General features: G+C 39.6%; 1 protein-coding gene across 1 annotated transcript in view; it reads right to left on the bottom strand.

Moving 5' to 3' along the window:
- Positions 1-2,346: 2,346 nt before the first annotated feature.
- The window catches only part of CRACR2B (calcium release activated channel regulator 2B), a 49,290-nt gene continuing 38,277 nt past the window's right edge, over positions 2,347-13,359 (bottom strand). Inside the window, exons 11-18 of the mRNA XM_072985621.2 lie at positions 12,516-12,598; positions 11,001-11,298; positions 10,195-10,330; positions 8,849-8,930; positions 6,069-6,183; positions 5,144-5,251; positions 3,936-4,012; positions 2,347-2,811 (exon numbers count right to left, since the gene is read on the bottom strand). Of these exons, the coding sequence (XP_072841722.2) occupies positions 2,724-2,811; positions 3,936-4,012; positions 5,144-5,251; positions 6,069-6,183; positions 8,849-8,930; positions 10,195-10,330; positions 11,001-11,298; positions 12,516-12,598 (987 nt within the window). The 3' untranslated portion in view covers positions 2,347-2,723. The remainder of the gene's footprint in view (positions 2,812-3,935; positions 4,013-5,143; positions 5,252-6,068; positions 6,184-8,848; positions 8,931-10,194; positions 10,331-11,000; positions 11,299-12,515; positions 12,599-13,359) is intronic.

Raw genomic sequence — 13,359 nt, 5'->3', positions numbered from 1 at the left:
TGAATAACGCTTGTAGAAATAGACCAGTTGATGTTGCCTCGAATTATTGCAACAATGAAAAGACTCATATCTTTATACCCAGATGAAAATTGATATGATTGGGAAAGACTGTCTGATTTCATTCTGAAATTAACTCATTTTTGGGATCAATGCCAGCAGTGATAAACACAGCCTTCTGATTTTTCCCTAGAGATCTGTAAAGTTCTGTATGGTCCCTAGGGGAATGTTCAGATGTCGGATTCTCAGACCTCAGTGGGCGACAAATTGTTTTCTTCTGTATATTGATTCAGCCTTTTGTCACACAACTAAAGGCTCTTTGGTCAGTGGGCTAGCGCCTTTGAAGTGAATGGGAACGATACATGACCTATAACTTTGCCATTGGCAGTCCTCTGAAATGACTGCCCCCTTTGATATTAAATTGTTCATGTCAGAAATGCCCAGGGATGTTGGTCTCTGGCTATTCTTCATCCTTGTCACCAAGCCGAGACTTACGTTTCAAGTTTTGCAGGAAAAAATGTAATGAGACACAGAGAAGCAGACATTCAAATAAAAGGAGGCAAGGTGTCCGTGTATGTTGGTATATTATCCAGAAGAACAAGGGTTCACTGAATTGCATTTGCAGGAAAGAGAATTTTCTTGGATGTGGGGTAGAACTCTGTCTGCTTAGACAGAAAAATATGCTGCACCATTTCTCCTTCAGTTAGCAGGTTTATACCAAACAGCCTGCAGACATTGTAGAAATATCAGAAAACAAATTTTGTATAAATGCTCCTCAAAACACGACATTAAAGTCTTCATTTCTGAAAAAGAACAATTGTCTTTCTGTTCATGCTTAATTAAATAAACTAAATTAAAATAAATTAAACTTTGCCTGCATCATAGGCTTTTTTTGTTAGATCAACACTAGGAGTAATTAAAATAATAGGATGCTGCATTTGTTACATACAGAGTTCCCATCTCTTCACTGCTGTTTATCATTCTGCGATATCAATGGGCAGCCTACCTTCAAAAAGGTCTACTTGACTGAAGACATTTTTTCTAGTGCTAAAGCACAGCGTATTGATGAAGCTTCAGCTTGCATTTCCCATCTGAAAGTGGAACTGATCCTCGTCTGAAAATTGTAACCATAGAGTTTAACTCCTGCTGACTAAATCCTAACTCCGGATGCTTTGAGGTGAGGCTTTAATTGCTCCTTAGCCTTCCCCCATACATGGAATTTAGGGGGTCTCCATAACAGAAAATGTAGTTTTCTGTTCTGTTACTCTCCAGTGTTTTCATACTGCTTCTTCTTTCCTCCCCCATCCCTCCAAAAGGAAGTAATCACTACACAAGGCCCTTTCAGCTCATACCACTAGAATCCTTTCATCTGGAAGTACTTCTCATTGGGACAAAGTCTGCAAGGCATATTTAAAACAAATGGCATGTTAATGCATACGTCTGTAGTGCAAGACTCACAGCTAATCCACTTGCTATGATAAGCAAGGGCCAGAATCCTGTTGGATTACATGACCATGGACTGGGAATTGCACAATCAGTGCTAACAATTGTGCCTACTATTGGTTGTATACTCAGTCAGACCCTAGTTGTGCAAACAACATGCCAGACAAGTGACAAATGCAAAACAAACAGACAAACAAAAAACTACTTGCATGGTTGCCCCGAACACATAGTCAAACTTAACTAAATTTTGGGCAAAGCTTTTGGCCATTTTAAAGAAGTAAATTAATTATGCTTCAACTGATTAGTTTGATGTAAAAATAGCTATGGGATACCTTTCAAAGATGTTCCATTGTTTTCTTCAAAATGAAAACAAACAATTAAGAAGCTGGATATGTTTGCTTACTGAAACACTGGGCATGGCTTTTGAGGGCCTGCCTTGCTGCTTCTGATATGTCCTTGAAGAGAACCCATAACACAGGGGTAGAAAAGTAGAGGCTTTTCAGGCAGAAGGCCCTAAAATCATTGCAGGCATCTGCCTTGAAAAGGATACAGAGATACCACCACCCCTGCCCTGCAGATGGCTGAAAAGATCTATTGCAGGTGGCACTAAGAGGTGATGACTGACTGGATAACGAGCCAGAATGGATGTCTTAATCATGCAGCCTCTCTCTCCAAATGCCAGGACTAACATTTTGAAAAGCCTTGGATGCACTATTAAGCTCACTGTATGGGCTCTGCTTTAAGCAGCAGATTATCTTTGGACATGTAGCATAGCTGGCTCTGCCTGAGACCTTGCAGAGCTCTTGCGGTCAGAGTAGGCAGATCCAGGCTGAATCGGCAGCCCTGTAACACAAGCCAATGTAAAACAGTTCCTTGGACTCATATAAATAAATAAATGGGTGCTGGTTTGCAATAATTTGATCTCTTTATTATTAAATGAATCCAGTGCAATCGTTTGGCCATTTATATTTCCTGGTGCTGGTGAGCATATTTGTACAACCTTGTTAAACAAACATTTTGTTTTACAGAGAAAATGATAAATGCTACGTATGTTCCTGAGTTAGAATTCAGCTTAACATCAGGAGCAAGGCAGCAAATACATGGGTGATTTGCAGCTTTGAATCATGTCACGTCACTCGTTTTTTTGAGAAGAAAGAACTTGAATTTTCTTCCAGTTTCAACAGTGACACCAGCAGCGGTCTTAATCTTGCTCAGAGATGGCCTTTTCTGTCTGTTTCTTGGTCTCTTTTTTATTTTCTGATGTATTCTTGAATGACCGTCTGCTACAAACAGCATCCTTTTTTCTTGTTGGATTCCTCCATGTGCAATGATGCCCACTGTCTCTGCTTGTCCTCATGTGCTGCCAGCAGTCTGGAACAAACACATGGTAGGTCAGCATCAGAAAAGAAGGGGAGAGAAGGTTAAGTGTTGGGGTGGAGGACAAAGAGGATTTCAGCCACAATGTTAGAATGAAAGGTGCATGCTGCATTTGAACTCTCTCGCAGTTCAGAACACAAATGTAACTTTCTGCTCATTCCATGTAGCCTAAGGTGAGTATTTCAGCATTCTGATTTGCTAATGTGAATATGACAGTATCATCTTGAAATCAAAGGGTGTATCTTTTGCATATTTATATACATGAAAAAGAGAAGCCCTTTGATTTAAAGTTTTTAGATCAGGAAGATGCTCAAATATTTGCTTTAGCCATCAATTGGAGCAAGTCATGCAAATAAATAAATAAAATAAAAATAAAGAAGACAAAAATGTGGCACCTTAAAGACTAACTACTGTATTTTACTATAAGCTTTTGTGAACAAGTCCAGTTCTTCAGACATCTGAACTCAGGTGGATTTACCTCCGAGAATAGATGTGTGAATCTTGGGTTGTGCATCACTTTAAACCCAATTCATTTCTTAATAAAATGGCTGATGATCATAAACCTTGTCTTCCCATAACCCAGACACTGAAAGACAGTACTCACATGCTATCTCATGAGGACTTGGTGTGGCACTGCAGCATCTCAAAGTCTTTAACACAATAGTATCAGTACATCGATTTGGACAATATTAGTTCTAAATTCTGCTTAATTGGGGAAGCACAGATTTAACTCCCATTTGCTGCAGGGGTGGGGAACATCTGCCCCTCCAGATGGTGGTGAACTACAACTCCTAACAGCCCAAGCCACCATAAATGATTTTAAGGATTGATGGGAAGTACAGTCAAACAGATGTAATTTCTGTCACTGACTTAGAGTGTGGCAGTCCTCTCCAAATACATTAGGCAATGTCAAACACAGAGGAAGAAAATGATCACGTGAACATCCATGCCTAGGGATCCTTATTCTTTGAATAGAGGCACCCTATGAGGATTAACATCACCTCTAAATACTGCCAATTGCCCTCTTAATATTGGTCTAGATTTAGGACATTTTGCTACAACTGGCTGGGGAAGCAGGGTTTCTGTTCCTTTTTAAATGGTGGACGGTTGCAACACACCTGGCCATGTGCAGCATAGGCTCCAGGATGTTAAAACCTGTCCTTGCACTGCACTCATAGAAAACAGCCTTGTATTCCTGTAAAAAAAAAGAGAGGAAAGTCATAATCAGCCAGACAGCACACTGAAACAGCCTAACAGCGGTGCTCTTTGAGAATCAGTAAAGTGAAACATCTATTCATGAAGGGCAACTTTTGTGTTTTTAGAAGAACTGCAGGTGACGGGAGATGGGCTGATCCTGTTAATCAAAAGGTGCCACAATTTTTAAAATTTGTATTTTTTTTGGTTTTGCATGCTGAAACAACCTTCATGCTGAAGAAGCCCTCCATAATTAAAAACATTGTTTTGTATTGTTGTTGTTGTTGCTGTTTAGTCGTTTAGTCATGTCCGACTCTTTGTGACCCCATTGACCAGAGCATGCCATTGTTTTGTATAACCAAAACAAATATAAATACAAAAACATTGTGGCATCTTTTGAGTAGAAGCATATTTATTTATTTTAGCATGAGATTTTGTGATTTAAAATCTACTTCTTCAGATACAAGAGTAGACCCATTGGAATCAATGGAACTTACAGAGGAGTTGATTCATCTATTCTCCACTGATTCAATAGGTCTACTCTACTGCATGTTACTACACTAAATAACAGGATTTCAGTCATGGAGTACAACATTTACACAAGTTTTTATACACAACACAAATACTGTGATTATGGGAGTAGAAAATAAGTGAAAAGCGATACAGATGCATGCAATGACTTGCAAAGTAACAATAGTATAGTAATGAACTTTTAAAGTGTTGATTACATGAAAATCCTGGTAATAGGCAGCGTAATTAACTAATGTAAACCATCTGTTGGCTGATGCATGTTCAGTGCTTAGGAATGGGCTGCCATAATTCAGAATCAATTTGATGGCACCTAACTTTTATTATTATTAGTCTAGATGGATGATGCTTTTTAAACTGCTGTTACACAAGTTTTTAATATTCTTTAAATTGCTTTTAACAGCAATTATTTTAATTGATCTGTTTTATGTTTTTAAAAATCTACCTATTTTATTCTTGTTATTATTAGTTGTCAAGACTAATAATAGTTAGTTGGGATAAAAATAAAATAACATGAATAAGCAAGCAACATGATGTCTAGTCAGTGTTTAAAAAATATACTATCAGTCTTAATTTCACTACACTGATGACATGAGAACCGTACCTTTGCCAGCTTTTCCCCTTCAGTCCTGGGTATTTTGGTTTCCTCTTTGTCCACTGTATCCAACTTGTTTCCAAGCAGAAACACCGCTGCACCATCTTCAATCCCCTCCTATACAACAAGAACAAAGCTGCAAGATGTTGTGCCAAAGCAGCCTGTTCTCATGTTTTAGGACAAGGAGGTTAATGGGGAGCTTCACTCTGTCCCAAACTAAGGTTAGGGGACACATCTATAAAAGGTGTTAGAACACATTGGCTTCAAACGGTGGTTCACCAAGGTTCTCAAACAAGGAGAAATGGGAACTCAGGAAAATCAATTTGATTTGTGTTCATAGGAACCTGATTATCTGAGTAGTTTACCTCTTCTAACAGAGCAACAAAGTAAAAAGGTTGAGGGAGAGGAAAGATGAGCAATCAACGTTTTCTTCAAAAGAGGAGTCTAATCAATCAAGTGACCAAAATAAAATTAAACCAATACTTGACTCAAAGACTAGTGAAGTTGAGTCATCTGCCAAACAGATACAGCTCATCTCAAAGGGAACTCTTTTTTCTAGTGTCCGCTTCCTTCCTCTCCTCTTCTGTGGTGCAGAGTCTTTGAGGACACCTCCTCTGCTTTATTCTGGAGAGGGTGATATGCTACCTCCACCCTAAAGCCCTACAACATTTCTGACTCTCAGCATTTTCCTTTGTTGTCCTGCTGTGGGGAGGTCACCAGAGAATGCTCATCCTGCCACTACATCACTGCAGACCAGTTTTCCAGTCTTGCCACTACACACCTCTCGGGGTCCTCTTTTCCATCTCTGATAGGCTAGAGTTTGGCTCACCCACCTACAAGCAGAGCCCATTTGCAAAGGCTGCAGGACCAAAACAAGGATATTACGGTTTCACAAGCATCAGAACATCTGCATCTCATTGCACTCTCTTCTAACCTGAACACATGCCATCCAATTTCGGACCGCCATGAAGGAACCCTCAGCCGTGATGTCATACATGACGAGGATGCCATCTACTTTTCGGAAATACTGCTTGGTGAGACTCTGGAACCTAATGCCAAGAAAAACCCAAGAACCATGAAAATATTAATAAAATAACAATGTTCTGCAGAGTTTTCATACTGTTTGTAGCATGCAGTTATCAAGTCTAATCGCTGTCTCCATTCATAAAATGATGTATGGGGCAGATTCCCCTGTGAGGCAGTGTGATGTAGTGATAAGAGTATTGGGTTTAATCCTCACTGACTCATAAAACTTATAGAGTGATCTTGGGTAAGTGTTGCTTATATGTCACCCCATAGCGCTTAAAACATTCTTCGGGCAGTTTACACATTAATTATGCAGGCTACACATTGCCTCCACCCCCCTCCCAGCCCCGTGAGCTGGGTATTCATTTTGCAGTTGTTGGGAATACAAAGTCAGGAAGGTGAGCAAGTCACCTTGAGCACTTTGGGAGAAACGTTATCTATTTAAAAATACAGCTATTAAAATAAATAAACACCAGGTGGGCCCTTTGGAAAAAAATCAAGAAAACAGCTCCATGAGACCTGAGATGATCGTCATGCCCAAGCTGGAAGTATCACAGACAGAGGGGCCCTCACTCTCTGGGCGTAACAGAGGCTTTGGAGGCAGGAAGACCCAGATTCAGTTTTGGCATTTCTGGTTTTTTTAAAAGCTCAGGGGGCAGCCTACTACGTGACATCCCAGGAAGCCGCTGCTAGTCAAATTGAACAATACTGGGGTGAAGAGACAAAGAATCTAACCTTGTTTTCCTGTAACTAGAATAAAGGTTTGCTGCTACTTCAGCAGGTGTTATTGTTACCATTTGGAAAACATACGTTCGACTCCAACTCCCAGAATCCACCTATTAGCAGGTCAGATGGCCAAGCTGGCTGGGGGATGCTGAGAGTCATTGTTCAAAACACACTAACTTTCCCAAGCTCTGGTTCTGTAAAACCTTTGCAGAGTCACTTGCCTACATCCTGCTGCTGTGAGACCACCCTCCGGGAAATAGTGTTGTCACACATAGCTTGGAAATGTCAAATGCATCCCCCACCCCTTATTATTATTATTATTATTATTATTATTATTATTATTATTATTATTATTATTATTATTATTATTATTATTATTATTATTATTATTATTATTATTATTATTATTATTATTATCATCATCATCATCATCATCATCATCATCATCATCATCATCATCATCATCATCATCAAGAAAGCAGAGCTTGGAAGCATCACCTGTTTTGACTACAACTCCCAGCATCACTCAACCCCTAGGCTTTTCAGTAGACGCCTCATTTGTGGAGGTCCTACCAATACTAGGATAGGTTTGTAAAGCACTGTTTAACCCAGGAAGACAGAAGAGGCAATACTAGCAGGAAGGGCCTTGTTCACCTTATAGGGAGATGGCTTTCTGTTAAAATGAGTTGGAGAAAATATGTTTTAAAAAAGAGGCCTCAGTAATAGTAATAATTAAAATATGGTTCTGACATTTAGCAGCAACTCTCATATATCAATGTTGTTTTTCTCCTTGGCTTACTCATATCTGCCTGGGTCAAAACAACCTTTGATGACTCACCATAAAGCCTTGCAATGCAGTATATAGCCTAAAAGTTAACAAATATATTCATTATATACATATTTTCTTCCATTTAAAATGTACATGCACTGAAAATACTATCTCTCCGTCTATTGTCCTCCCACTCCTGTGTCATGATGGTGATATCATCATGACATAGAATCCAGATAACTGGAACTCATACTAGGGGTTTCTTGGTGGTGGCATCCAGGCTATAGAATCCTCTGTTCTCATCTCAGAAGTTAGATTAGTGTTAATGAAAGGTAGGCTGACATCTGAGAGCAGAAGAGTTGAAGGGCAATGTATATGATACCCGATACTGACTGGCTGTAGTGTATTTTAACTGAATTTTAATTGGAATACACTGCATTTTATGTCCTCTCTGGGATTCTTTTATGATGACTAGAGGAATATAAAAATGACTGTATTATTAATATACCAATAAATAATAACAATTAAAAGGTGAAATGCTTGGACCTAGACTTAGAACTTGAAGAGTCAGTAGTGCCAGCAAAGGAGACACCAGATCCAAGCATCACTGGGGTAAACACAGACCCCCTGAGCCTGAAATCCGTCTGAGGCTGGGATCTCTGTGCACACAAGTCACAGGGAACAGACGCACACTGGCAACTCTTTGAGTCTAGCTCCAGGGCTTGGATCGCACATCCTCCTCCTTCATCCTGATGTGTGAAGTGGCCACATATTCCAGAGTCTTCTGTGTGGGAAGAGTACTAGGCCATGTGATGTTACACTAACCATTTGCCCCAGGAGACTTTAAAAAAGATCTGGCAACTGGGAAGATGACTGTGGCCTGTTTTTTTTATCTTCACTATCACTGAAGATAATCCTCTTGCACAGTTATACCAGCATAACCAGATGGCGTAATGGTTGGAGGCAAATTTCCTCAAGCTAAGGAATCACTATAGATATTATCTGCTGTTCTCTAAGCTGCTGTCATGTAGCTTAGAGAACAATAGGTACTGTCTGTGGTTATTTCTTAAGTGGAGGCAATTTGCCTACAGAAGTTATACCGTTGGTATTCTGTCAGCTTAGCTGTGCAAAAGGATTTTGGCCATTATGTGCCTTTAGGACACTTTGAACCAGATAGAACAAAATTATTTTACCTTTCCTGCCCTGCAGTATCCCATAGCTGCAAAACCACTTGTGTGTTGTCAACCACCAAACTCTTCACCTGGTAATCAATGCCTGGAAGGAGAACAAAGAGGAAACATTGATTTCAGGATGAATCCGGGCCCAGAGGACGGAGCATTGTCCTTTGATCTGATATTAATACACTTTGATTGCTTCAGGCAATCAGATTTTTTTAGCCTCCGTTCTCATTGGTAAGATGCAGATAATAGCCAATTATCTTGGGGGCTTGTCTTGAGGACAACACACAAGGCAGACTGGAAAGCCAAATCACATATGAAAAATGCTACATAAAACCATTTACAGCAGTAAGGCTGCTTGGTTTTTTTTTTTAAAAAAAAGCTCTTACTTAATAATTTGCACAGAGTGAAAGAAAACATCAGTTAGGTTGAGGACTAACATCTTGTCTGCTCAGAGAGCACTTAGGACATCTAATCTATTATGGCAGTTCAAACTGGTCAGTAAGAAGATTTAACATACAGTACCAATATAGCATCTAGCCACCATGTCTGCTTCCCAGCTGGGTCACAGAATTAATTTCTTACCTAAAATTCATTATACTTTTAGTGTTGTCAGCATTAAAATAATTAAAAGTAACATTATGTTTCATGTTCCTTTAAACAATTGCTTTTGGAGGGTAGTTGTCAGCAAATTGGTTGATTTTTAAAATTAAAAAGTATTGTTAACATTTACAATTGATTAAGATAAACTAATATTAACATTAATGGACTAATTTTCAAAGGAATACCAATACTAACATGCTAGCTATAACAATAACATTCAGTAACCTTTGTTCAAGCAAGGTATACGTACTGTGATATACTGAAGACTAAAATCGCCCAAGTTTATTCTGACACAGTAAATGGGATAAGCAGTCCTAGGTATTCCTGTTCTGAATACATCGAACAAATTGCATAAGGATAATTTAAAATCTTCAAAACGTCCCTTGAGTAAGAAAAATTAACTTGGGCAGCTATCAGCTGCAGAAGCAACTGTAAATTATGTGAAATGTATAAGGGGAAAGTGAATTGGGGCAGTTGAAGGCCTTCGGAGAGTCAAGATAAAGAAATCACAAAATTTAACAAGAACTGAATTGACCATGAGCATGAATGGCCTTTACTTTTCTCTAAAAGTAAACAACCTAAATGTGCATAAGTAGACAAATGGCTATAAAAATGCCTTACACTTGGAATACCTGGGCATTGCTTTTTGCTGTTCCCTTTCGCTGGAAATAAATAAAGCTACTTCTAAAACAAGCTCTGGAGATTACCTCCACACCCTGCTATCCTTTGCTTCAATATTTTGGAGATCTTTCATTTACCAATGGTGGAGTTGATCTCAGCAAGGAATCTATTATAGCAAAAGCGATGGATGAAGGAGCTCTTGCCAACTCCAGAGTTACCAAGAAACACCACTTTGAACACCCGACCAGGAGAAGAACCAATTTGTTCATTTGTCTGAAATCAGAAATAGCAATCCAGAGATGGGAAGTTTTAGAAAAGGTTTATAAAGAAAGGCTATTACGTTCAGGATCCCTGAAACCATTCTCATTCTTCATCAGCTGTTGCAAAATAAACATTCAGTACCATTTCAGAAAACACCTACTAACTTTATAATGTTAGGTCAAACAGATTGAGCAGGTAAACAAATGGAAGCTCTAGAAAGTTCTGCTGGTAGTTTTCTTGTATTTAGATCAAAATTCCAGTGAGAAATGCCAGTAATAAACAGGAAATATAATTGCCATTAGCATTAACAATCTACAACCGGTTGGAGAATGTAAGGCTCTTCAGATGTTGTTAGAGAGAAATACCCACCACACATTAGTATCTGATGTACTAGGCCATTCCACCCTCAAGCAGAGGACACAAGCTAAGCAGCTGGAGTTTTTAAACCAAAGCCAAAACTGCCCTTGAAGCTTCCTTGAAAGCAAGACATGCTTTAAGAAATTTTGAAGGTCCTGTAACTTCAACAAAATTCAGCCTTTAACCCAACTGTACCTGTGGGCTCCTGCTTGAGTTTGGGACAGGACACTACAAGAAGCAGGAAGCCACCAATGATTCTGGGAACAATAGTTTTTAAAAAATCAATTAATTAGACTAGGAAATTGACTCTAATGGCTAGACTCACCTCAGGGTCATTGCCTATAAGTCTCCCTTTTGGAGGCAAAAGATGATCAATTGGCTCGTGCATCATTTCGCTCCAGTTTGTGTTGCTCTTCAGAGATCTTGACTTCCTGCTGGTTCGTGCTGCTTCCTGCCTCTCAGTTCTCCTAGGGACTGCATGTTCCTCCATGGATGAATTAATTCCTCTTCCTTCCTTCAAGCTGGCTACGTCAGTGAGGAAGAATTTACCATTTTTCTGTGTAGGTTCTTCCAAAGTATCATCTTCTGGGAGAACTAGAGGAAAATCTCCAGGAAAAAGCTGCCTGTGCCCAAGCCCAATGATAGGAAGAAACGTCCAGAAGGGTCAAAGCGAACACCACTAACATTTAAAGAAACTTTATCCGCAAAATTCCATGTAACATGAATATTCTGATGAACACCAAAACAAAGAAAAAAACAACTTTAAATGTAAGGAGGGAGGAAAAGAGGAACAGCAGACATACTATGGGTTCCTTAAGACATCTGTACATTACAAACGTATGGCAGCTGGTATTGTGGCTCAATTCCCTCCCCCCCCCCCATCAAGGAGCATTCAGAATTGTGCACCTGTGAGTGAGGCTCAAAGAAGCAAGGACTGTGTCCCTCCCCCCCCCCCCGAACAGACACTTTACATATATAGACAGCTTTATCATTAGGCAAGGTGAGACAAGTCTCCTCAGGCAACCAATTTGGGGTGTCATGAAGCAGCAAATACTTAATACATAATTAATGGTCTTTGTATTTCTAAGAAAAGGAGAAGTGCTTGTAGAATTTTCTACTTCATTTGCCAGAACAAGTTATCTGGATTTGACTACTATTCATGCTGACTTGTGGGGTGGAAGCATGCCATTCATAGCTTCCACCATCCCATTTCTCATTTCAGGTTGTGAAACATCTTAGGCCAGCTTGATAGTGTTAGCCATCACCACAACTGCAGCAATTCCTGTGAGTTCTGGCCAGCCATCTTGATTACCGAAGTTCCCTCTCTAGCCACACTTATAGATTATCTTTGCTCCTTCAGGCACAATCCCAAAGGGAGCTGCCACGGGCCACAAACATCTTGTGCAACAAGTTTTAAATGATATGGTGTTTGTATGTAATTCCAGGTCTATCCTCTTACTTCTTCCCTCAATTTCCCAAGATCATGTTATAGGCACACCTACAGAACATCCCTCTCCTATACAACTAAGAAAGATACAGAAGTCTTATCTTCTTCTTCTAATAACAGGAAGCAATGGAGTGTACCCGTGTGCTGGATATAACACTCTGTGATCAAAACAAGACTCCACGGCTCACCTAACCTGTCCATGCCACCACCAGTGCCCCATCTGTCATAGACTGTCCTGCTTAACAAGGAACAACCAACCAAGAGTTAGTGCCCAACATCAGTTTAGTTCAAGGAGTGAAATGGAGATAACAGTCTGACTGGACAGATCAGTTGTACAACTGTGGACTGACACCACATAGTGGAAGAACACGAACACAACACAACCAATCTAACCGTTTGACTGGCTTGTCCTCCACTAGGTATTTGCCTACCACTGACCCCTTCTTCAGCAAGGGCCATTTTCTCTCAGCAGGTGCCTGAAAATTAGAAAGAGCTGATTAGAAATCATCATCCAAATCATTGAGAAAAAAACTGTCCAAAGGTTTGTAAGAGCTGTGCTCCCCTGGTTTGGTAGAGACTCTTGCAGTTACTCTAAATCAGCAAAATGGATGTTCTCAGTGCATTTGAGAGCTCCGTTTATTATGTTGGACGGGGTCTTTTTCCACTACTGAGTGCCTCAGCACAGCTTCCAATAAACCATCCCATCCATAACATCCAGAGATGAAGAGTACAAGACAGCACATGCACTCCATTTTTAGGTGGTATAAATGAGATAGTTTATTGGAAGCTGCACAATCCCAAATAAAAGTAATATTTTTTTAAAAGGAGAGGGGGAAGAAAGAGTTCAGGAAATGGGATAAGTTTACATGTGGTTGTATGCATGATCTAGTATGATTGCTAGGGGAAATATCTAGCAGGTACTTGTGAGATTCAAGTAGATCATATTGCACCAGTTAGCCCTGATAGCAATTTTGGCACTCCCCAGACAAGTATAATCTTCCAGATTTAAAATATAGCTCAGTAAATAAAATGCTTTTTCAAAAGAAACATCACATTACTCCCAATCCTACGTGAATCATACACAACAGATGAGAAATAAATAAACATTTATTGTGCTGAAAACTGTTTGGGTTTATACAAAATATTTAGCCATATTGGAAGGAAACCACAATGGGTCTAAATATTATTTGCATAATGATTAGTTGTTTCTTTTGAGCATATTTTCTTAGCATGCGTG

This window comes from Pogona vitticeps, chromosome 1, assembly GCF_051106095.1.
Source record: "Pogona vitticeps strain Pit_001003342236 chromosome 1, PviZW2.1, whole genome shotgun sequence".
Lineage (NCBI taxonomy): Eukaryota > Metazoa > Chordata > Lepidosauria > Squamata > Agamidae > Pogona > Pogona vitticeps.
This window is presented reverse-complemented; position numbering and strand designations above follow the sequence as displayed.